This window comes from Lontra canadensis, unplaced genomic scaffold (genome assembly GCF_010015895.1).
Source record: "Lontra canadensis isolate GAN:19392208 unplaced genomic scaffold, GSC_riverotter_1.0 scaffold37, whole genome shotgun sequence".
Classification (NCBI taxonomy): domain Eukaryota; kingdom Metazoa; phylum Chordata; class Mammalia; order Carnivora; family Mustelidae; genus Lontra; species Lontra canadensis.
The window spans coordinates 17,821,489-17,846,766 of NW_022631031.1; the positions used below are offsets into that span (position 1 = coordinate 17,821,489).

Below are 25,278 nucleotides of genomic sequence, written 5' to 3' on the forward strand. Positions count from 1 at the left end.
AAAAAAGTGTGAGCTAAGTAACTCCCAAAGGCACACAACTAGCAGATATCACATACTCAAAAGTGAGATGTCAGATACTCAAGTCTTTTTTCTGTCATACCAGGCTTCCTATAAGACTTCTACACAGTATATCAGAGCATAAAAAAAAGAGGAATAAATTTCACCTGATGGAAGATGCAGGGTATCAAGGCTTGTCTGGAAAAGTTTTAAAAACTTAGTTATTTAACCAGTTTTGAAGAAACCATTTCCAAGCATTTTCCAAGCCAGAGTACAGGAGGAAGTCATTCTAGACAGAAGGAAAAACATGCTTTGCAAGTAAAAAAAGAGCATTGTATATGTATATTGTATATGTTTGAAAACCCACAAAGAGATTGCATATGACTGGAGCACAAAATGCATATGTAGATGGGCAGGAAAGGAGTCTCAGGAAATGAAGCAAGAAAGACAGACATGATCAGATCATGGTAGCCTTGACTGCCATCCTAAAAAATATGGGCATTAGCCACTAACCTGGGCATGACCACTGAAGGACCTTAGGCAGAGGAGTCGCATAATTAGATCTAGAAGATCACAGTGGTGGATGTAGTATATGGTAATGGAGCTTAAGAGAGGGTTTGGTTTTGGAAGTTTATATTTGGGGAACAATAATGTGTGATGTTGCTGTGTTAAGTTGGTTGAGTAAGAAGTGAGTCAACAATACAACTCAATGTAAGTAAACATGAAGTTTAAGAGAAGTCTAAGGAAGTTTCCAGATGAAAACTAAAGAATGACAGAGCTAGGATAACCAAGGGAAATGTACAAGGATATTATCATGTAACCTAATAAGTAAACCATAGGGCCAATTGTCCATAGTACCATCAACACTCTAGAATAATTTTTACAGCTATTTATTTATTCATTCATAAAATACGGAGTTCCCACTAGGTGCTAAGCGGTGCTAAGCACTGGGTATATAGTAATGAACAAAACCAATGCTGTTACTGTCCTTATAGATCTTACAGTCTATTTTATGTATAGGTATATACATAAAATATATATTTTTATATATATTTTATATTAAAAATAGAGTGGCCTAAAGCAAGACATATACAAAGTGAAATCACTTTGATTATTCCTATATAAAAATGTATTTAAGTTAAAGTTTTCCTTTTCTTTCATATTTTAATAATTTCAACAAGATTAACTCATTCTTTTTTAAAAAAGAAATGTCGTCTTTCACCCTCATTTTTTCTTTTAGAATATTCCTGAGCATTTACATAAAATGGCTGAACATAATGTCTCACTTCATTTGAAAAAATTAGAAAAAGAAGGAAAAATATGTAAGTATACTTCCAAATTTAAACTATTTTGTTACCAGCATTTAAAATATATTTATATATATATATATGTATATATATATATATATATATATATTTTTTTTTTTTTTTTTTTTTTACAAACTAGTTTGCTTTTAGGAAAAATAACGCACACCAGAGTCCTTCCTTGAACTTCACTGTTAAGAAGGAGAAAAAAGCACTATGAAGGGTTAGTAGTGAAAGGCCAGTGGACCACAAATTGGAAGCTAAAGCTCTCACAGGAATTAGAATTTTGCTTAGGGGTTGCAGTTCTTACTCACCATAACTACAATCAAAGGCATATAACGGGAAGATAGCCTCTCTTCTCCCTACCACAAGACCACAAAGAATTTCACATGCAGAAGATTTGGGAACATCCAAACATTTTACCAGTAGTAAAGGTAGTAAACTCAAAAATATTAAAGCAGTAATTCTATAAGTGTTTACTAGTGTTAGATTAATTCAGCAAATTAACAATCTTTATAGAAGTGTAATCCTTAAAATCAAGAAGCTTGAAACTTGAATTTTGTATAGAAGCTTCAGCAGTGCTTTTATATGTACAAAAAATACCACCTTTATATTAAGCAACAAAATTATTTTAGGAATTTCTAGCCACAAAATAACTTAAAATCCATTGCTTATCTTTTGTTAAATTTTTACTCTCTAATTTTCTTTCCACAGCTAGCAACACGGATCCTGACAAGAAATGGAAAGCTAATCTTTAGTTTCAGATTAATGAAAGCTTTTTGTTTTTATTTTTAGAGAATGGTATGTTTTCTCAACTACAGTTATTTACAATGAATATAGAGTGTAGAACATTGAAAATAACCCTAGATATACTTTAAAATAATATGTTACTTCTTCTAAAATATATATTACATTTTACGTATATAATATAGGTTATTTATCTAATCCAAGTGTTATAACATTTTACCAAAAACTCAGAATCCAACAGTTTATCCAAATTCAGCAGATTTATGGTTACTTTAAAAATCATAAAATTTATTTAAGTTAAACTGGGCATTATTCTTGGAGATTCGTTATCTATTACAAATGGCTAATAATAGTGTTTACTCCAGCTGCTTCAGTTAACAGAACAGATTTCTATGTAATCCTTCTTTATTTCTATCTGTAGATAATAGCTTGTTTTCATGTTTCTATCAATTGTATTATGATTTGGCTTTAGTTCTATAGCTCTGCATCCTGTGTATTTTTTATAATGTATCTCACAAATGATTCATAAACATCAACTTATGGTAATTAAAAAATATTAAATTCCTAATTAAAAGCATTATATGATAGTTATTTCTATAATCCATTAGTATAACTTAGTTTTCAAATTTAGATTTTAGTATATAAACAGTCATCATATATATGAATTATATACCAAAAGTTTGTTGTTTTTTTTTTAACTAGAAGATTTGTAAGAAAGGGCATTTTTTATACAAGTAGTGTTCTTAAATATAGTGGTTAGGTTCTCAGGGTAGCCAGCAATGCCTATTTAACCCATAAGGTTGCCAAACTACTGTACTAAAATGAGCTCAGAATCCTGAGAATGTCCTTTTTTTTAATTCTTTACTAAAGCTAAAACTTTAACATTTTTTTAAACTTTCTTTGACATCCTCACCTTTTTCTGCCCCTTTTCCCAAGGTCCCTAGCATTGTCATACTATATGTAACACTTGTTTTCATGCCTTAGAGACCTGTTTTATTCCTAAAACTCATTTCATATTACAAAATAACTGTGAACTCCACAACAATAACAACAAAAATAATTCCATTCTGAAATGGGCAAAGGACTTAAATAGACATTTCTCCAAATAATATATATAGATGGCCAGTAAGCACATGAAAATATGTTCAATGTCACTAATCATTAGGGAAATGCAAATTAAGACCACAATGAGATACCACTTCACTCACTTAATAGGTTGGCTATTATAATAAAAAATAATAAAAGTGTTGGGGAGAATGTGGAGAAAATGGAACGCTTGTGCACTACTGGTGGGAATATAAAATGGTAGAGCTGCTATGGAAAACATTATGGTGCTGCCTCAAAAATTAAACATATGATCTAGCAATTCCACTTCTGGGATATACCCAAAAGAATTGAAAACAAGGACTGGTACAGATATTTGCACACCCAGGTTCGTGGCAGTGTTACTCACAATAGCCAAAGGTGGAAGAAACCCAAATGTCCATTGAAGGATGAATGGATAAATAAAATGGTGTCTATACAGACAATGGAATATTATTCAGCCTTAAAAAGGAAGGAGATTCTGACATGTGCTGCAATATGGATGAAACTTGAAGACATCATTCTAAGTGATATAAGCCAGTACAAAAGGACAAATACTATACTCTCATTTGAGGTACCTAGAGTAGTCAGATTCATAGAGACAAAAAGTATAATGGTGGATGCCAGGGACTAGGAGAGAGGGAGAAAATGGGCAGTTAGTGTTTAGTGGACAAGAAACTGCAATTTGAGAAGATGAAAAAGTTCTAGAAATGGATGGTACTCATGATTACACAAAAACAATGTGAATGTACTTAATGCCACTGAACAGTATACTTTAAAATAGTTTAAATGATAAATTAAAAAAATAACTAAGTATTTTCCCCAACACCACCCAGAAAAACAAATCAGTATTCCCATTTCCTAAGTATAGCATATATCAGCAAAATTTAGACAAGAAATCTGATTATGTATGTAAATGTTGAGAAACCTCTTAATTTGCATCTCCTCCATTCTTTCCTATCTCTGACTACACCAGTTGATCAAACAGAAAAACCCAGTAGTTATTTTTGACATGCCCCCATTCCTCATCTCATCCAATTCTTCAAGTACTTCTTGACTACAATTTTTTGTCTCTACCTCTTATTCCACCAGTGCTCCTTAGTCCAGGCAGTCATCCTCTCTTTTATTGATAACTGCAAAATTCCATAACTCTGGTCTCCCTACTTCTGTTCTTGCAAGGAGTTAGGGGACAGGGAAGAGAAGGGCATTCTGAACCGAAGAAGTCTGCACAAAGCCATGTAATCATTGTCTTTTTAAGGAACCATGGCACAACTACAATTGGAGCTACTGGATGAGGGATGATAATGGAAGGCCCTTAAAGTTCCTGGTTTTTGAAAGAGTCTAGGCAACTGACCTTTAACAAAAACAATGGCATCCACTGAGTATCTGCTTTGTGCTGGGTACTGGATCAGGCACTGGGGACACATTGGGGAACAAAAGAGTTTCTCTACCCTCAAAAGCAGTCATGGAGATGCACAGTCAACAATACAGAATACCATTAAATTTGGTTGGGTTATAGAAAGCTTAGAGGAGCCTGAGCTCAGTCTTCAAAGATGAGTAAAGTGGTATCCAGATCCAGGTAAAGAAGTTAGAAATATTTAGGAGATGAGAATTATTATTCCAGTTAGAAGAAATAGTATATGCACATAAACAGAGAGATGGCAGAGTGTCACACAGTTGCGGAACTAAGTTCCATAGCTAGAGTAGATCATTTTTGTGGCTTGAGGTCTTAGAAATAGGCAGCAGCTCGGGAACACAGAAATTTCACAGGAATCAATGTACTGTCATCCAGCCATGCTTCACAAAGGCTGGAGCATGCATAATTAAGGAATTAAGCGGCTAAGCATAGTCCAGAGCAGTTCTAGTCTTAACTTTGTTCCCTCCTCAAAAGCAAGAGTTTGTCCCCAACCAATATGGTAATTTCATCTCTTCGTTTCTCTCATATCAGCCAATTACTTTATCCTCCATTCAATATACTTCGTAGTTTTGGATTACACACAGCTTCTGCTTGCACTTTTCTGTTTACTCAAGAGTTAACGTTCTCCTTGTCATCACCTCTGCCTTCTCTCTGTGTATCTTCAACTTACGTTTTGCAACAACTGAATAGCCCTCCATGGGTCTCAGACTCAGACTTATAGAAAAGGACCTGCTTGATGTAATTAATCTTCACTGTCCCTGTTTAAAAGAGCTTTCCTGACATTATGTCTTATATTATTGACCAGCCTTTATGGTAACTATGCTAGACCAATCATCTGGGACTAAAAGGGAACCCATTCAACAGTGGATGGGGTAAGGATTCTGAGATTGGGCCTTTTCGGTCAGTGGGAGAAGCCAAAAAGCAGCAGAAGGGGTCTCAAAGGTAATAGAAGACAAGGTAACAGATATGAGAAATATTTATGAAAAGGGGGGTGCCTGGGTGGCTCAGTGGGTTAAGCCTCTGCCTTTGGCTCAGGTCATGATCCCAGGGTCCTGGGATGGAGCCCCACATCAGGCTCTCTGCTCAGCAGGGAGCCTGCTTCTCCCTCTCTCTCTGCCTGCCTCTCTGCCTACTTCTGCCTACTTGTGATTTCTCTGTCAAATAAATAAATAAATAAATAAAAATCTTAAAAAATTTATGAAAAGGAACAGCACTTAGAAACTACTAGATCTTGAAGGATGAGGATCAAGTAGAAAGGGAGAAGTCTAGTAGAGCTTTGGTTTTTGGCTTGGACAGCTGAGTAGATGCTGACCTGATGATCAAGATAAAAAAAATAAAGGAAATGGAGTAGGTAGAATGGGTAAGGAAGGAAAGCTGCATTCTACTGCAGATGAATTTGAAGTACCAAGGAACATCCAAAAGGAGATACCTAGAAGGCACTTTGATCTATGGAGCTGGGGCTAATAGGTACAATATATTTTGCTGCAGCTGACAGAAACTTATTTTCAACTAGCTTAAGCAAAGTTCGTTGACACATGCAACCAACCTAGGAAGGATAAGGGTAGAGCCAGGCTTGTGAACAAGGACGAAGATTTGGATCCCATCAATACAACCCAAACCTCTCATTCCTATTTCCTTTTTTGCATGTCAGAGACCCCAGAACAGATTGGCTTCATCACATGGCAAAGGACACGGCTACGGGCAGCTCTGGACTCAGAGCCTAACCACTCCATAAGTAGCAGGCAAAACTGGTTCTTTCAGCCTCAGTTTGGAAAACCCTAGGAGAAGGACTCAATGATTTACACTGGCTCATTATCCAGTCCTTGGGCCAGTCTCTGTGATCTATGACATACTACATTTGGCCCAGCTTTGGTGACATGTCTACCCCTGTGGCCAGAATGAGTGAGAACTGTTCTCAGATAATGAAGAGTCACAAGAAGATTCTGGAGCAATATTGATTCCTTACTGAATAGCTTTCCTTTCCTTCCAATGTATATAAAACAGTTTTCTGCAGTAGCTCACAGAATGACTGGACCAACTCCATGCAAACCGCATCTTTTCTGTGTGTTTCTGTGAGATTTTTTTTGTGTGTTTTTAAGTTATCTGGGAGTGTTTTCATACCTCCAGATTGTCACTTCAAGAAAAAGTCACAAAAATTGGCTAGTAGCAGGGAAGCTAAAATCCTAGAGAAAATGAGAAAAGATTCAAATGCAGATGTTTCTTAATTCTGCCAGTACTATACATTGGTGTCCCCTCCCTTGCAAGTCCCTCCTTGCTTACCAGAGCATGGATCAGCATGAAACTTGCTACCAACTTCCAGGAATTGTTGGAACAGGAAAATGTACCATAATCAGGCTTTTCCCCCAATCCACTTGGGGAGGCGGGGGGGCGTTGAAAGGACACTTTGTTTTGAAAAATAAAAGTTCAATATTTGAAATATTGATTGTGAATGTCTCCAGCTGCCTTGGTGCTGGGCCTTCTGAAACATTTGGAATTAAAATGGAGAATGGAGGAGGGATAGATATAAGTGTATTCACTTTTGTATGCAGAAAATATCTCTGGAAAGATACCAAAACTATAAGAAAGCTTGATCAAGGATAGGATAATCACTAGGACAGAGGTGTTTTAGCAGCCAAAAAAAAGGTCAATAGTATTAAAGGAAGACTTTTTTTCCCATGCTGTTTATGCTTATTTTACTCGTTATTGGATTTTATGACACTAAATTCTCAAAAATATTATCATATTGTTACTGCATATTACCAATTTTACCCTGAAAGATTGCTCATAAATGTTAATATTCTGAATGCTCAACAAATCCACATTAAAATCCATTAACATTATAGGCAGTTTCAAAAAACATTAAGCATTATTCTTTGAAAATGTAATTCTATTTAGTACAATTTATGGCAGACTTACCACATGTTTATTGCTACTCCTTTCCAAGAGCCAATAAAAAAATACATATTAAGTGTACAGAGTTATAGATTTTTAAAAAACACACACTAAAAGGTACAAACCAGAGAAGACAGAGTGCAAGAGGAGATTGCACAGATTATAACCAAATTATTGTAGGAGGGAAGAAAGCCAATTCACCATAACAACCCCTTGAGAGGTTAGGGCCTAGAGGCACCAGGTGCTGCAGAAGGTGGGGACAGTGCTCTGTTCTAAAAGTGGGATTGTTGAAAGCTTCTATGTGCAACATACCTGAGTGCTACACAGCCAGGCAACTGCTACGCCAGAAAAGAAACCAAGTTTATTCTTGGAAGTGAAAGGCAGGAAAAAAAAAAAAAAGTGAAAAAACAGTAAACGTCTATCCCCCTTTCCTTACCTGTCCCCAAAACAGTGGCTTCCAAGCAGATGGCTGCGAGGTGGAAGATTGAGAATTTCATCTCTAGGGAAAGTGAATGGTACAGACTAAAAATTCTTAACATACATTTATATATGGGTTCTACAATAGAATGGCCCATCTCCCTACAGTGAAGCCTACCATCTGACAAACCCTTCCATTCACCTACCCACACATACATACAGTTTCCAGTAAGTATCTCTCAATATAAACAGAAATCCAAAGTATATCAGAAATGAAAGAACAAAATAAGCAAGTATAAGGAGAAAAAGACAATGTAAGAAAAAATATTTTAATTATTAGTATTCTTAGATGAGGAAAAGTATTATAATTTGTAAAACAAGAAACAACAGGATACTATGAAAAACAGTTCTATAAAAAAACTTCGAAAAGTAAAAAATATAACTGAAATAAACAGAAATTTTGGGAAACAAAGTTGAGAAAGTCTTAGGAAAACAAAACAACAACAAAACAAAGATAGGAAACAGAAGGGAAAAGATAGAAGACTTTGGGAGGAAACCAGGAGGTATAATATTAAAGTATTAGGGGTTCCAGAAAAAACTCAAAATAGTCAGAAATTATCAAAAAAGAAATACGAAAATTTCTTAGAACTGAAGGACCTGAGTCTCAGCTGAGAGAGTCTACTTAATAACCATTGATGTAAAAAAGATAAAACAATCCACACTAAGTCATAACATTATAAAATGTCAGACCATGGGGATAAAGAGATCTTAAGAGATTCTGGGTTGTGGGTATGGTAGTAGGATTGGGGGTGTGGAATCACTGAGAGTCTGATCAAAACAGCACTGCCTTTTACAGTGTGTATTAAGGCATAATGCCTTCAAAAATCTGAGGGAGGAAATTATTTGCCTGGTAAGTTTATAACCAACCAACCTATGGTGTGAGTGCAAGGACTCAAAATGTATCATCTGCATGCCCCTTTAGGGAACTGCTGGATAATGTACTCCAGAAGAACAAAAACAGAAAGGTATACAATTGAAATAGCAAATCCAACGTAGAAAAATGTCAAAAATAAGTTCTAAGACAAAGGTGTGCCTAAAACCTGCTCTAAATTGGAGCAGGAGGAAGTGGGGGCTCCGAGAGAGAGATTTCCAGAGGAGAAAATGGAACTGACAGGTTCTCTGGTATGTTTGAGCCTTTGGGTGGTCATACAACAGCCCTCGTTGACCAACTGAAACAATGACCAGTTAATAGAAAACTACACTGCTGAGGAAAACATGAGGCAATCATTGGATTCCAAAAAACAAAAGCTACTCAAGGAAGGAATAATTATGAAATAGTATCTGTCACTGCAATTTTACAAAGGCAATAATAAGGTAAGTACTGACTAAAAATTATAGTCTAGGGTAAGAGAAGAAAGGAAATGGGAGATTGAGAATGCTAAATCATCAGCTCAGATAACAGAAAGTCAATAAAGTCTAAAATTAACAAATCAGGATATAGAAGTGTAAGCATTTTATTAATGCCAGAAAAAGAATCTCAAAAACAGAAAGAGATTGGGAAATAGTTTTCCTGTTAGTGCTATTTAATTTTTAAATTAAGTAAATGGTTTGATATAAACTAAACATTTTAATGTCAAAATCCTGATACTATGCAATGGGTGAGTTCCAACTCTTTTAGTCCAGTGGAGCAAGCACTTTTGTCATAGAATTTTCTCCTGCAAAAAGTATCAGCAGTTGGAAACAATGAGAGATATGTGCTTATTTAGTGTTCTCATAGCCCTAAGGATAAGAATCTTCAAGTTCATATTCCTTAATGGATATAAATGTCAAGCATAAAGTTTTCCCTAAGAGGAAATCCTGCCCCTAGTATCCTGGAGAACCTGGAGAATTAAGGTTGAACTAGAGTCAAAGACGTCCATGACCTTTAAAGTTTCACTGCAGTATGAAAATCATCTAAAGATAACTAGACCTGAAGTCACCCGGAATCCAGCAGAGTGCTATTTATAACTGTGTGGTAGATCCCAACGTTGTATTCCAGCCCTAATATAGTACAGTATTCAAGATCTATCATAGTTCGAGTTTCTCCTATTGAAATCTAAACTGAATTTAGGATTCGGTAACTAGCCCATGTAAAGAGGAAAAGACTCTGCCTCTATCTCAAGAGACTTCAGCTAACACTCTATATTGTCCGTTAAGTTACTTACAACAAAATGTGCAGGAAAGCTAATACCGATATGATAGACTCCCTCACTTATGTTCACTAGTGTTTTTAAGAACTTCGGGGTGGCTAATGACCCCAAAAAAGTACTCTTCTGAAGAAAACAGTATTTTTTTCAAATCATTGGTTTTTAAATATAAGTTAGGCTGCAGCAAGCTGGACATGTATATAACCTTATTTATATAAGGTATATATTATATACATGTATATGACCTTACTTTGTGCATGAGTATATTTTTTTAACGATTTTATTTATTTACTTGACAGAGAGCGAGAGAAGGAACAGAAACAGGGGGAGTGGGAACAGGAGAAGCAGGCTTCCCACTGAGTGTGTGGCCCAACTCAGGGCTCGATCCCAAGACTCCAGGATCATGACCCGAGCCGAAGACAGATGCTTAACGACAGAGCCACCCAGGGAACCCCTGTACGTGAGTATATTAATACTGTGCTGTCTTTGGCATTGAAGTGTTTGGAGGAAAGTGCATCTCAACCAAAAGACCAGCCAATTAGTTTTTCCCATGTTTGTTGCTATGATTCCCTAAGATTTTAACCCACTGAGTATCCACTTCCTCCCTTTAGGGTGAGACTGACAGATACACTAGAGCCAAATGAAGCATGAAACATGAAAAGCCTATGCTTTTCATGTTTTCCCCAGGGTTGAAGAAAAATTTTCACTAACAGAAGTTCTCTGGTTTTGTACCACGGAAGTCTTCCCAGCATACTTTGTGGAAGTAGCCAATCCAGCCTCCTTCCTCTAAGTCAGTTTTCAAAAATGGTAAAATTGTCTGTCACAAATGATAGATCTCAAAATTCTGAATCTAAACCTGAAACCTCCAGGAATACTATCAGCAGTCCATTCTCCCAGCACAAAATGTACTCTTGGACCAGTTGTGTCCCTATTAGCTGGGACACTTGAATATTTCAAATGCATATTTCTGGGCCCTAAGCAGATTTACCGAACCAGAATTTCTGAAGAGGACCAAGGAACACAATTTTTTCTATCAACCCTGATGATTGTTTTCCTACATCAAGAGAATTCTAATTTAGTATTGTGTTGTTGGTTTTTATTTGTTAAAGGTTAGTGTGAGATACATACAAAATCTCTGGGTTTGTTTGGGGGGTTTTTTGGGGGTTTTTTTGTTTTTGTTTTTTTTAGAGCTATTGAGGACATTGCCTATTTTATTATTCAATGTTCTTTGGTATCCATGGAACGAAATCCCTTTCTGATTTCAGAGCTAGATAAAAGGTTTTCTCTCCTGTGAACTGATATGTTTCCTTTATTAGACTAGTATTTGTCAAATTTGGCTAATCATCAAAATCACCCAGGAAAATTTTTAAAAATACACAGCTTCCCAGACCCCTTGTAAGACCCATTCATGTGATGCTAATAATTAACCATGTTTCAAAAACTGTACATGGGATGGTATGTAGATAACTCACAATGGTCACTTTTTGCCTTGACTTCCTGAAAGCTAGTCTTAAAACAATTGTTTCTTGGAATTCAGTTTTGTTTTGTTTTTTTTAAATTTATTTATTTATTTGAGAGAGGGAAGGGGCAGAGGAAGAGCAAGAATCCCATTCAGGCTCCCTGCTGAGCGTGGAGGCCAACTCGGGGGCTCGATCATGATCTGAGCTGAAATCAGGAGCTGGAGGCTTCATTGACTGAGCCACCAAGGCACCCCAGAATTCAGTTCTTTAATATAATTATTCTCCTTTTCTTTCCCCATTTTATTATTTGTCTGTTTCGGTATTTTTTAATGAATTTCAATTTCAGGGGAAATAATTCATAATTTGGACCTATCCTTTGGACCAGCACATTCCTTGCAAGAGCATTTAAGCCTAAAATAAATCAGTTATTAGGATTACACAGTGAAAAAATCTGGTGGGCTGAAAAGTTTCATCATTCAGATTTTATGGAGACTTCACAGGAAATTATTGTTTGAGAAACGCTCTGAAAATCATTGCTATTAAAAGCCATATACATAATTAAGTTTCTGATCCCCTTTCAGCCCCTTTGCTACGGGTACTCCCAAGACTATATAACATTGTTCTTTCTTTTCATTCACCACCTCAAGGATCTAATCCATTTTAGTGGTGTTAACCATTGCCATCATGTTGAACAATTTCCAGATGTATGCTTGAGCTTGAGTCATTCACCAAAGCCCCGGGCCTAAATCCTTTGCTAACTGCATAAACTCTTCACCTGGCTGTCTCCCAAAGACCACTCATCAATGGAAAGAAACTCACTACCATCCACAATTTCACATTCCTGATTACCGTCCTCTCCCAACTCACCCTTTGGGTAAATAGCATCACCATCACCGTTCTTCCACACCCAGGCTGAATTAGTTCTTGGTCACTCATTTCTTTTAATCACCACTCCACTTAGCAGAGCAGTATTTGTGTCCTAATTTGAGGATGTAGATGCAATCTGAAAACCAAAGAAAATGTCAGTGGTTATGAGTGATGCTCAGGAGAAGCAATAAATTGCCTAGGGATAAATGTGCCTCGTTTCACAGGGACAAAACTAAACATTTATCATAGACAGTCTCAGGGACAGAGCCCTTTCTCTTTTCCCCAGCCTAGTGTTCATGCCCCAAATCAAAATAAACTACTAACGATTTCCCCATATGTGACCTACTCCTGTTTCCATTCATTGCGGTAGTAGCGGTACTGGTCATAGTTTAGTAGTAGTATTTTCCAATCAATTTCTCCTCTGCAGAAAAGGAGAGTAACAGGGGAATAACATTACCGAACTCAAGGAGTCATTATGATTGTTAAATATCCATAGTGTTTAGCACAGTCCTTGGTACCCAATAATTAGTTGCTATTACTGTTCCTGTTATTGTTAACAGAATATATTCACCTATTATGATTATTTCACTTTGATTTATACCAATTAAGCTCCACAAAACACCTAGTTTACTCTTTGGTAAAATCTTACAGAAGACTGTGAGGTTTTTATAAGATAAAATGCATATTGTTCATCTTGGGAATTAAAATTTGATGGTTGTAAAATCTTAAGTTATTTTGCTGAGCCTCCGATTCCTTACTTTAAATAGGAATAACGTTAGGTTCCAGGTTGATAGGAGGTTAAAACTGTTGTATATCAACAACACCTGGGAGGCTGTAACGGTCTATATACAGTTTAGTTGTTTTCATCTGTGCTATAGGCTTTGCCTTAGGGCGCACAGGCTGATGAAAACAAGGAAACAGAGCCAAAGAATCCTTGGCCACCACCCCAGGACCTTGATTCTACTAGGCACTGAGCCATATACCGTTTTTGATGACTCCAAAATATCGACTCAGTTCAACTAGTCACAAATTCCCTGAGGCATCAGGCCTTCTAATGTTAGAAGCCATTTAGGAAAGCACTTTGCACAGAAAGATGCTTTCTTTAGTTCCTTCTCATCAGGTGAAAGTGATCTACTGGGCAGCCTCCCTGGCAGATATAATGGCCCAATTATCTCATGAAGCGGCCCTCACATCCGCTGCTGTGTTCTGCATGTGTTACCTTCCCCAGGAACCACTTACTACCATTTTCCTGTCTGTTCCTGAGAACTAGGACCCTCTCGAAAGCACAACATATTCCAACTACAGACCCCCTTTTCTATCTGTGTCTGCTGAGATTATTTCAGAAATCTTTTCCTGCTGTGCATCTCCATAGTCCTTGGCCATTGCCTCAAGTACAAGTCACTCTCCTCTATTACTTTCATTCACTCATGTTCATGCTGCTACTGGATTTTTCCACACTGATCCAACCACTTCCTCCTGTTCCTTGACCTCCAGAATCATGTTCTCTGGAGCACCTGTGGTGGTTCATGTTCTTCTTTGCCCAACACCCCTTCCTCCACACCTTCCAGTAATAAGCACACCCACCCTAGCAACAGGGTGACCAAAAATTGACCCAGAAATGATCATGCTACTAAGCCAGACTAGTCTGGGTATCTCCTTGGGATTATTTTGACAGAACTTCCAAGTTAACCATGTTCTCTGCCATGTAAATAAATTCCAATTACAACAGGGAAAGAATGAAGCAAGCTGACAAAAAAGATAGAAAAAAGGAGATGTGTTGAGAGTCCTGATGAGGTCAAATTCCCGGTTCTAGTTTCTTTTTTTTTTTTTTTTCCGGTTCTAGTTTCTAAGATCCACAATGCACTCCAATTCCTGAAGATTTTTTTCCAGTCTGTTAACTTTTACCCAATATATCTACTTTTCAGTCACTTGCAACTAAACAAATTATAACTAATATAAACCATCTCATTATAAATAAACTCCCCTCATCTTCACCTGTTAGACCAAACATCCCTTCACCACTTGCTTTGACTGTATCATAGCCCTCTCCTCAAACCACCAATCTCCTTCAGCTCTCTTAGGACCTTCCTCTTCAATTACAGAGCCACCCTACTCCTGAAAAACCCCTGCTTCTTCAGCCATCTTTCCCTCCACACTTATTGCCTTTAGTCTCCCCATTCATTCATTCATTCAGAAAAGGAATCTGGCTCCCAGTCTTCCTTGCACTGCTTCTCCTGATCCCATCACCCATGTGGGAGAACCTCCACTCTCGGATCCATGACTGCCTTGTCTCTACTGACCTTTACTCCTTCCTTTCAGTGTGAAAACTGGTGTCCCCTCCTACGTAAATGTAATTCTGTACCTATGTTCTGGTGGATCCCAAACCACAGAGACCTCAGTCCCTTCCCACCTCTTCCCATTGCCCCAGTGTCTTCAACCTCTCCCTCTCATCCCTCCTTCTTGTCATCTAAACATGTGTAACTGCCACATCATTCAAAAGCAAACACAAAACCTACCTGGATCCTTTATTCCTCTTGAGTTACATACCTTGCTCTCTCTTCCTCTTCAAAACTAAACTTCTTGGAAGCATGTACACTCTTGTTTCCCTATCTTCACTTTGCACCACTCTATGAAACTGATCTCCCTTCTCCCAGAGAAGCTTTGACTCAGGCCCTTGATGTGTTAAATAAGGCAAAATTAAATAAAGTAAAATAAGTTATAGCTTAAAGGAGAGAAAGTCTACCTTGGGCCTCTTAAGCTTCTAGAGGCAGAAGATTACAGTCCTAACCCTAGCAGGACACAGGATGATTTAGATGGGTCACAGACTTTCATAACCATTACCAGCCAGCTCTCCCTCAACCCCCTCCAAGTGTGATGTGTCATCTCCTGCTAGTCTTTCCTACTAATAACAACACAGCATTATGAATTTTGTTTATTGTTTCCACAGAAGTAAAAATTATACTCAAGGAAATTATAAAATTTCCAACTATTAATGGAGTGAATTTGTTTCCTCATAGAAATATAATTTCTTCCTTACATCTGAATGCAACTTTATATTTTAAATATTTACTGTAAATCATATAACAATGGCATGTAAACAGATCAATGACCTGCTCTTAAAAAAAAAAAAAAAAGTGCTGTGTTTCCATCAGGGCAGGACTATCCTCTGGAATGATTAAGGTAGACAGTCATTTCTCCCTACAAGTTCAACCTTTTCCTGCTAAGTGAAGCTCCTGGAGGAGCACTTACATGAAACAAGAAAGGGTTTGACAAACAGATTACCAGCCCCGTGACTTGGGGCAAATTATTTAACCTCTCTGAGCCTCAGTTTCCCTGTTAAAATTAAAATAATAACACCTATTTCATAGGGTTTTCATGAAGACTAAATGCTCTAACCCATGTGAAAGCAAAATACCTGTAATGTAGTAGGCATGCAACAAATAGTTCCTCATCCTTCATCCTTCTGGCATCTAGGAGAGGTGGAAATGCAACAGTCCCACTTCATCCTCACTTCTATCGGTCCCAGAGTGGGACATACCTGAGCAACCAGTCTGCTTGAAACAAGCCTTCAGAAACCCAAGGAGTTCCCCACTTGGTAAGACAAAGTTCCCCACTACCGTGACCCACTCTGAGAGGATTCAATGGCAATCACCGCTCCTTACAAACTCCTTAAGAGGCCAATTCTAAAAAGAAAGTTAAAATTAGAACAGATTCCCTGCTTTCCCCTAAAAGACCATGAGAATAATTCCACCATATACTGGAACACTCTCCACCTTGGTACCCTCCAGAAGCAAACCTCCAGTGTCATCCATTGTCACCATCTTCTCTTTCCCCACATGATTCTGCTCATCCCTTTGCTGACTTAAACTAAAAGCCATGCCCCTAGCCCCTAAACCCTTCTACTTTATCTCCTGGGACCCCAGCTGTGTCAACTGCCAAATCCTCTGCACGTTCCACTGCTTCCTGTATATTTTCTTCACCCTCTTATGCAGAAACCCGGCTACAGCTCTGACTGAAAACTGAAACCTGCTTTCCTTAGTGCCTTGTCAAGAGGTGGCTGTTTCTTCCCTCCCGCTCCTCACATACCACCAGGGGTGGAGTGGGTGTTTTTCATGATCCTTATGGCTGATGACAGTTTTCCTCCCTCGCTCAAAAACCCCAGCTCTTCTGGAAGCCCATGCCCTCCAACTATACCACCCACTATCCCCCTATGGTAATCATCTGTTAAACTCTCTGACTCCTCTTCATTTATGTCAGACGTTAGCACCTGGCTCATTCCCTGGCTCCCTTCCCATTCTACTCCTCCAGTCATTCTTGGTGACTGAACATCCATGTAAAGCGTGTGTCAAGCATCCTAGCCTCCTGGTGCCTTGACTCCCCATTTCCAATGCATTCCTCCTCTATCCACCTCAGCACTCCCTCCCTCCATCATGCCTTTGCCATCTCCTGGCCAATGACTGCACAACATCTGAACTCACTCCCAGCATCCAACTCCCTGACTACTTCCTTCTTAACCAACTAGTTCCACTCCAACCATCTTCAACCCCATGGGCGCCCCCCATTCAGAGGCCCTAGCACTGTTTCTCTGCATCTGTCAGAGAACTGGCAAGGAATAGAGGCATGTTCAGATGGGTTTAATCGGAGAGGGTTTGACGAAGTGCCACTTCACAGAGGAGTGGGCAGGTAGAGGGAATGAACGAGAGATAGGGAAGCTTCTGATGACTGGGGTGTGGAAAGCCATTACCACCAACAGCTTGAAGAGGCCAGGGAGAGAATGAGCTCACTGAGCCCAGGGAGAGCCAAACAGTGAAAGAAAGGTTACATGACAAGGGCTAGACCACAGGAAAACACAGCCACTCCAGAAACAGTAAAGCAATGAGGAATCAGGGACAATAAGTCCCCAAAACTCTCCTCTGATTTTTTGACCAGTGCCTTCCCTTGGCCAAAGTCTACTAGAAGTCAGAGGGCAAGAAAGCCTCAGGGATGCAGTCTGCAAAGGTTTGCCTTTCACAGCAGGAAAGGGTGGACTGAGGGCTGGAAAGTGATAGAGGATGGGACACAACCACCCCTCACAGTGTTCACTTCATTAGCCCTGCCCTTATCTGTAAACATCCTCAACATCCTTGTCCCTCTGCCACACGGACCTTGCAAAACCCAGCTTTCTGCCTTCTCCACACCTGGATCCAAGCAGGGGGTGTGGCTGCAGACAAGTCTCACTTTGAAGTTATGTCCACAAGTCTCAAGGAGCCTCTGCTATCTGATTATGTTCCCCCAATCCATTCACCCTCCCACAGTTTGACCCCATCCTCTCTTCAAACCTCATCCCCACTCCTGATGACTTCATTTCATATTTTTCTGAGAAAACAGAGCGATCAGAAGTTGCACAAAATACAACTGAATTATCATAGACTTAAATGCAAAAACTAAAACTGTAAGGTTCTTAGAAAAAACGAGTAAATCTGTCATCTTGCGTTAAATAATTTCTTTTTAAGATTTTATTTATTTATTGGAGAGAGAGAGTGGAGTAAGAGGGAGACCACAAGCAGGGGTGGGGCAGCAAAGGCAGAGGAAGAAGCAGGCTCCCCACTGAGCAGATAGCCCATGCCATCCAGGGACTCTGAGATCTTGACCCAAGCAGGAGGCAGACACTTAACTGCTTAACCGACTGAGCCACCCAGGGGCCGATAAGCAATGATTTCTTAGTACACAAAGAGCAAATGATAAAAGAGAACACAGATCAATTGGGCTTCACCAAAATTTAAAACTTTGGTGCTTCAAAGAACACCATCAAGAAAACAGAAAAGACAAACACACTAGGAGAAAATGTTTTCAAATCAGGTTATCTGAAAAGGGACTCGTATCTAGAATATATCTTAAAAACTCATAACTTAATGAATTAAAAAATAATAATAACCCAGAATATAGCAAAGGATTTGAAGAGACATTTCTCCAAAGATATACAAATGGCTAGCAAGCACATGAAATGGCTAAGAATCAACAGCATTAGTAGGGAAATGCACGTCTAAGACATAATAAGAAGCAACCTTAAACCACAGGTAGGGATAAAACTACTCGATAGAAAAATAACAAATAGTGGCAAGGTTGAGTAGAGACTAGAACCCCCAGACATTGCTAGTGGGATGGTAAAATGGTGCAGCGCCTTTGGAAATCAGTCTGACAGTTCCTCAAAAAGTAAAACATAAAGTTGCCATGTGACCAGCAACTCTAGATAGACACCCAAAACAAAAGTCCCTATAAAACCTACACACTAATGCTCACAGCAGCATTACTCACAATCACCAAAAGGGAAAAACAAACCGAATGTCTATGAACTGATAAATGGATAAATAATATGTGATATATCCATACACTATTATTTTGCCCATAAAAAGAAACGAAATACTGATACATGCTACAACATGGCTGAGCCTCAACACCCTCATTTATCTTAAGTGAAAGAAGCCAGTCAGAAAAGACCACAGTTCTATGTATGTGAAATGTCAGAATAGGCAAATCTAGAGAGGCACTAAGAAGAGCGGTTGCCAAGGACTGCCAAGTCCGTGAGGGAAAATGGAGAGTGAGTGGTAACGTGTACAAGATTTTTTTGGAGGGTGATAAAAAAGCTCTAAAGTTAGAATATGGGGATGGCTGCACAACTTTGTTAATGTTCTAAAAACCACCAAATTGTACACTTGAAATAGGTGAACTATGTGATAAAAGTTATAAAAATTTTAAAATTTTAACTTAAAATTTTAAAATGTGTTTTCAAGAAATACAGTTGAGGGGCTCATGGGTGGCTCGTCGTTAAGCCTCTGCCTTCAGCTCAGGTCATGATCCCAGGGTCCTGGGATTGAGCCCCGCATCAGGCTCCTGGCTTGGTGGGAAGCCTGCTTCTCCCTCTCCCACTCTGCCTGCTTGTGTTCCCTCCGTTGACGTGTCTCTCTCTGTCAAATAAACAAATAAAATCTTTACCAAAAAAAAAAAAATACAGTTGAATCCTAAGAGACAGAATGCCTAGATCAGTCATAGAAGTCAGCAAAGGTTTCAAAGAGATCACACATGAATGAGACTTGAAGGCTCAGTGGGAGCAGGCTGGGTCTATGAAGAGGATAGGAGAAAACATTCCAGAGAGAAGCAGCAGCAGACACAAAGTTGGGGGGAGCATGGGAAGAGAGAGTGATCTAGAGGTGTGGGGTCGGAAATAAATGCTCACACTGAGATTGGGTTTGAGCCTGTCTGTGTAGGCAAAGGTCAAATCATGAAGGGCTGTTTAGTACTCCTAGCTATCCATGAAGGAAAAGGAAAACCATCAAAAATTTTTGAACCTGTTAGATGCATCATTCTAATGTAAAAACTGAAAGGTGATTTGGAGGTAAGTGAAACTAGTAATCACTTGACCAGAAAGGAGAACAGTAACAACAGCTAAAATGTAGAGAGCCCTAACTCTCTACTAAGCACTTTCCTGGAATCATCTCATGTAATTGCATCACATTTTAACTACAAGTGCCTTCTCTTTATAAATGATAGCTGTATGGTTTGGTCCCTTGCCTCCTTAAGGTCTTCAGGCAACTGTGACCTCCCCATGCTTTCCCTATTCCCTTTACTTTATTTTTCTCCAAGACCCTCATCTCAACTTAACCTGTTTCACTTTTTAAACCCTGTTTAAAGATCCTCTCCCCTCTCTAGAATGAAAGCTCCTAAGAACAGATTCATTTGTATTTTCCGTTCAATTCTGTATCCCCAATTTCCTAGCATATGGGTAGATGCTCAATATTTTTTGAATAAATGAATACATAAATAAATGAGGAAATCGAGTCTCTCAGATTAAGTAACTTGTCTACCACCATTCAGGTAATAAGTGGCAGAATTCTGACTCAAAAGCCCATCATCTTAAACCACTCAGCAATTCGACAAAGTTGTCAAGAATTTTGTAGCCGTAAGATAAGTCTCCTCCTGAGGCTGTAGCAGTGGTAAGGAGGAAAAGGAATAGAATTACCTGAGTGTGATGATAGTTTGGATATGGAAGGATGCTGAAAGGTATCAATCCAGGATGACTGTGGTTTCTGGATTTGGCAAACAGGTAGAGTGGTGCAATTTAAGAGAAAGAACACAAAGGAGTCTTGGTTTGGATAGAAAGATGAAAGAGGAAGATCTGTCTTTTCCACAAACCTTTTGTACCATCTCTCTAGATTACTAAGAAATGTTAATAAGTATCAGGCAAGTAAACCCAAACAAATTCTGATTGTCTTCAGTGAGAGGCAGGGAGGGATGGGGATGTAGGTGGGACCAAACAGAAACTGTTAATTAAAACAAAAAACAAACAAAAAAAAATCCTAGTTCAAGCTTTCAATAAATGTTTTTTTAAGTCCCCAACAGTGTTTAAAATAACTCTGAAGTTAATATTTAAGATACTAAAACTGAAGAAGTCACCTTACCCTTGTGTAGTGAGACTGTAGTCCCATGTTTTGATTACCGTGGTGGTGGCTGTGGCTTACAAGAAGTGACAATTTATATGAAAGCAAGCACTGACACCCAAGCCCAGAGGGCCAGGAGGGCGGGAAGGCAATGCTTTCGGCCATGCACGCCACAGCACGTGGCCATTCTCGACCCGCCGCGGACTTAGCCTGTTAACTAGGCGCAGAAAGCTCGCGCCTCAAACGACTGCCAACCTCCATCCTGAAGCGGAGCAGTGGGCGTGCCGCTCTGATTCCTTACCCAGGAGAGGCCGTGGGCCGACGGCCTCCGGTCTCCAGGCGGCGCTGTGGGCTCGCAGGGGCGACCCCGGCACGAGCGAGCGCCGTCTCCCCGGTGCGCATGCTCACCCCCGCTGTGGGCTTGCTTTTTTTTTTTTTTTTTTTTTTTTTTTTTTTTTTTTCCGGGCGGCCCCGGCGGCTGCGTACTGGCTGTGGGATGGGAAGTGAAGCCCCAGCGAGCGGCAGCGGCAGGGCTGTGAGGAGCAGCCAGGGGGAGGCGGCGGCGGTAGCTAGTCGGTGAGCAGCTGGAAAGAGCGGAGCCGGGGAGGAGCACCTGCAGGCACGGGCGGTGGCTTCACCATGGCGATTCGCAAGAAAAGCACTAAGAGCCCCCCGGTCCTGAGCCACGAATTCATCCTGCAGAATCACGCGGACATCGTCTCCTGTGTGGCGATGGTCTTCCTTCTGGGGCTCATGTTCGAGGTGAGTCCGCCCCGCGCCCCAACCGCCCCGTCGCTCCCTCCTCGGGCTGCCAGCCTTGGCCCCTCGGCGCAGGACCGCGGGGGACCGGACGGGGAGGGGGAGGTACCGGCCCCCCGGACCCCAAGGTGGAGGCCTGCCCTGCCCTGCCCTGCCGTGCCCCGCGCCGGCTTCGGGCTGCCGAGCCCCGGCAGGCCTGGCCGCCGCCCGCAGGACCGGGGGGCCGCCGCGTCGCCCCCTTAGACGCCGCGCACACCCCGCCCCCGCCCCCGTCCCCTCCCGTCGGCGGAGCAGCGCAGTTCCTGGTTCCCGCGAAGGGTTACGTGGCAGCCGGCGAGGGGCCGGCTGGCGGCGGGGGTGGCCCCTGCGCTGCGGAGCTGGCTCCGGGCGGGCGGGTGGTCGGCCCTGGGGGCCAAGTGCGTCCGGCGGGCGAGGGCTGGAGATGAGTGGAGGCCAGGCCTGGCGGTGGGCCGGGGTACGGGGGGCGCCTGTAGAATTGAGTTTGGGATGAACGCGAAACCGACGGAACCGGGCGTCCGCTCCCTATTTGAAGGGCGGTGGCCCGGGGCAGCGAGTGATCGCCACGAGTTCGGCACACTGAGGCACACCCGATTGTTTTCATTCTTCTCTCCCGAACTGGTATTATTGCCACTTGCCGAACTTTTTGCCGTGCTTTTGCTTTTCCCTTGAACAAGGTCTGATCCGTAAATCTCGCTTCTGAACAGCAGTGCCAAGAAGCCGAGTGATTTTCTTTTTGTTTCGTGAAGTATGAGAGGATGGAAATGTCAGGAGTGTGTAAATTCTCTTCCCACATATCTAGTATTTTGATGACTTATTTAACAGCTGTTGAATGTGGGTAATAAACTTTGCAAGGTGAACGTGTATATAACATCCTACGGTTTTCTTTCCCTCGCTCCTCAGTACACACGCCCATTCCTTATTTTCTTTAACTTCTAAATTTTTCTGTATAGACGTTATGCCCCGTTAAATACACTAATTATTTTACTTATGAATTGTTTGTCTCTCTCCTCCTGGAATATAACCTCAGTGAGCGCAGAAACTGAGGTTTTATTACGCTGTTTCCTGTGCCCAGAATAGCACCTGGGACATAGTAGGTGCTTAAAAAGTATTTGTTGGATAAATGACATTAAAAATTCTTGAGAAAAACTAGTAGAATGAGACTGCCAGTGACAGCTGAATACGGTTTTTTATGAATAAGATGAATAAAATTTTTAAGTGGAGTCCACGTGGGTTTTATAAATGTTATTAGATAACTTAAAATTTTAGTTTACTTTTGCTTCTCTTCTGATAGGCTTTTCTGGATCTACACAGATGTTTTTATTCCTGACAGTGCTATTTATTCCACTTAGCCCACTGCTAAGGGGGCAGTAGGTGTGATGGAACGGAAGGTAGAAGAAGGAAACTAACATATGTCCCAGCTTTTAGGCTGGCCCTGTGCTACTTACCTATCAGGTGACCCAAGTCTAAGCCTCAGTTTTTCAACCTAAGGAAATAACAGCACCTGTGGTATTCTCACAGCCATTGTTAGGTTACAAGGATCAGATAATATGGTGTGACTGCATCTCATGTTTAAAGTACTGTATGAGCGTATCATATTAAAAATGCAATTCTGAACATTTGTACTCACTTTCTGAGTTTTATGTTTTTATATACTTTCTATTTTGATATTAGAAGTAATACCTTTGTATGTACAGTATATTCAACAATTTTATAAAACTTGTCATAACCCATCTCCATATGGTAATTCCTGACTCTAAAAATCTAATCTAAGAATAATATTACCGGCAGGGTATATTTACAATGCTTTGAGTGAAATGGAATATTAATCAGAAATCCCAACACTTAGAAATGGTATAACTGCTTTTTTGTAAAAGATTTCACAGTCTCTTACCACATTTCTAGGGAAGTTCACCACCTATATTTTGCCTCATATATCAGTGATTTTTTTTTTTTTTTAAGATTTTATTTCAAGTTGGGGAGGGGGTGGCCACAGGGATGAGCAGAGGGAGAAGGCAAGCTGACTTTCTGCTGAACGTGGAGCCTTCCAAGGGGCTCAGTCTCACAACCCTGAGATCTTGACATGAGCCAAAATCAAAGGACTAAATGACGGAGCCACCCAGCCGCCCCATGTCAGTGATTTTTTTTATAATAGTGGATTTTTATTTCTGTGTAAATCTATAAAATTTATAAATCTAAATAGACACAACAAAGATCTAAATAGAAGCTTTTAGTTCAAAAGAGAATGTAAGATATGGAAGAGGGAAGTTTGTGCAAGTTGTATGTTTTTCTTACCACATGTTAAAGTTTTAGGATTTGAGTGCATGTTATATACATATCAGGAAAAATTGACAAAGTTAGTTTGGCTGTTTGAGTTTTAAAATAATTGCTGCTGAATCTCAAAATTAACAGAACTATAGAATTAACAGTATTTGTGTTAGAATAATAGAGAAGTTGATGTTTTTGCAGTAGAACTTAGGCCTTTTGTGTAAGTACATTGAGGAAATGTTGGAGGATTTATGGAGAAATTGATGGAGTGATAACAGATACTATATTACTAACTAAAATGAAAAATCAATATAAATATACTGTAGAAGCATAGACGTTGTAGCTAAAGGGGCCGGGTTCAAGTTAGGACTCCGCAGCTTGCTCCCTGGGTGACCTAGGGCAGATCATTTTAACTTCTCAGAACTTGTTTCCTTTCTGTAAAACATGGCTCATTGGGTTACTTGGAGAATTAAATTAACTAATGTGTATCATGGCTTTAGTTCAGTGCTTGGTTTACAGGAGCCATGCCATAAATAGTAGCTATTATTATTCATTAGATATTTATCAAAGTTGAAAATAGAAGACAGCATTTTTCAGTGAAAAAAGTGTCCCATGGTTAGCTTCTAAAGAGATTCTATGGAAAAAGGTTGATTAAAAAAAAAAAAAGGTAGTCTGTTTTGGAAAAATCTAAGTTTGATTTCCAAGAAACTTCATGTTATCAAGAATTGATTGTAAATTTTGAAATCATGGTTTTAATTACAGTCAGTATCTGTCCACATAATACAAATCATGGTCTTTGGTTAATGGCTTCATATTTGAGTTAGGAAAATTTGAACAGTTGAAAAATAAAAGGGTGCTTGGGAATCCAGGTGAGGATAAGAGGAGTGAGAAGTTAGGGGTTTCCAAGAGGAATATTTTCTTCTGGAAGGGAGCTTCTTTGCAGGAGTCTAGGTGGTTTGTGCCGTGCTGATTTGGGGGAACAAATCTTGGAACCGTTTTGGAGGGTTTGGGGTGTTTTTTTTTTTTGTATTTTTAAGAATGACTTATCTTAATACTCACATTTTCTTTCCATCTCATTTTTTAAGAACATAATTTTATTTAAACTTAAAGTGATGGGGAAGTAGAATATGATGTTCAGAAATTGTCTTTATCTTTCAGGCATATAGTCAATGTAGTAAATCACACCTGCCTCTAACGAGTACAATATAATTTGAACAAGAAAAATTTAGCAACCCCAAACTGGTGACCTCTTGATTAAGGAAACATTAGGATATTCATGATATTACATACAATGTAGAATTAGATAATTCCTTAGAGTTTGTGGAGCCTGCTTAAGATGTATCTGAGTAAGTTTCCTTCTTTTCTTCTAAATGGAAAGCAGTGTTATCAATGTCCAAAACTGCCATAAACTGTTATTTTTACTTTTGAGTGTATTATATATTTCTGCAG

General features: G+C 39.7%; 2 protein-coding genes across 5 annotated transcripts in view; both read left to right on the forward strand.

Moving 5' to 3' along the window:
* LACTB2 (lactamase beta 2) overlaps positions 1–10,389 on the forward strand; it is a 32,701-nt gene extending 22,312 nt beyond the window's left edge. Inside the window, exons 6-8 of one of the 4 annotated variants that reach the window (XR_004384016.1) lie at positions 1,238–1,319; positions 1,444–1,735; positions 2,016–2,628. Coding sequence is in view for 3 of the 4 variants with exons in the window: in XM_032869216.1 (XP_032725107.1) it covers positions 1,238–1,319; positions 2,016–2,059 (126 nt within the window). In the remaining variant the exon portion in view is untranslated. Of the gene's footprint in view, positions 1–1,237; positions 1,320–1,443; positions 1,980–2,015; positions 2,629–10,342 lie in introns of those variants that run through there. The other 3 variants (XM_032869219.1, XM_032869216.1, XM_032869217.1) reach the window with 3 other exon arrangements.
* A 10,906-nt stretch (positions 10,390–21,295) lies between these two features.
* Positions 21,296–25,278, forward strand: part of TRAM1 (translocation associated membrane protein 1) — a 30,892-nt gene continuing 26,909 nt past the window's right edge. Inside the window, exon 1 of the mRNA XM_032869215.1 lies at positions 21,296–21,546. Within this exon, the coding sequence (XP_032725106.1) occupies positions 21,424–21,546 (123 nt within the window). The 5' untranslated portion in view covers positions 21,296–21,423. The remainder of the gene's footprint in view (positions 21,547–25,278) is intronic.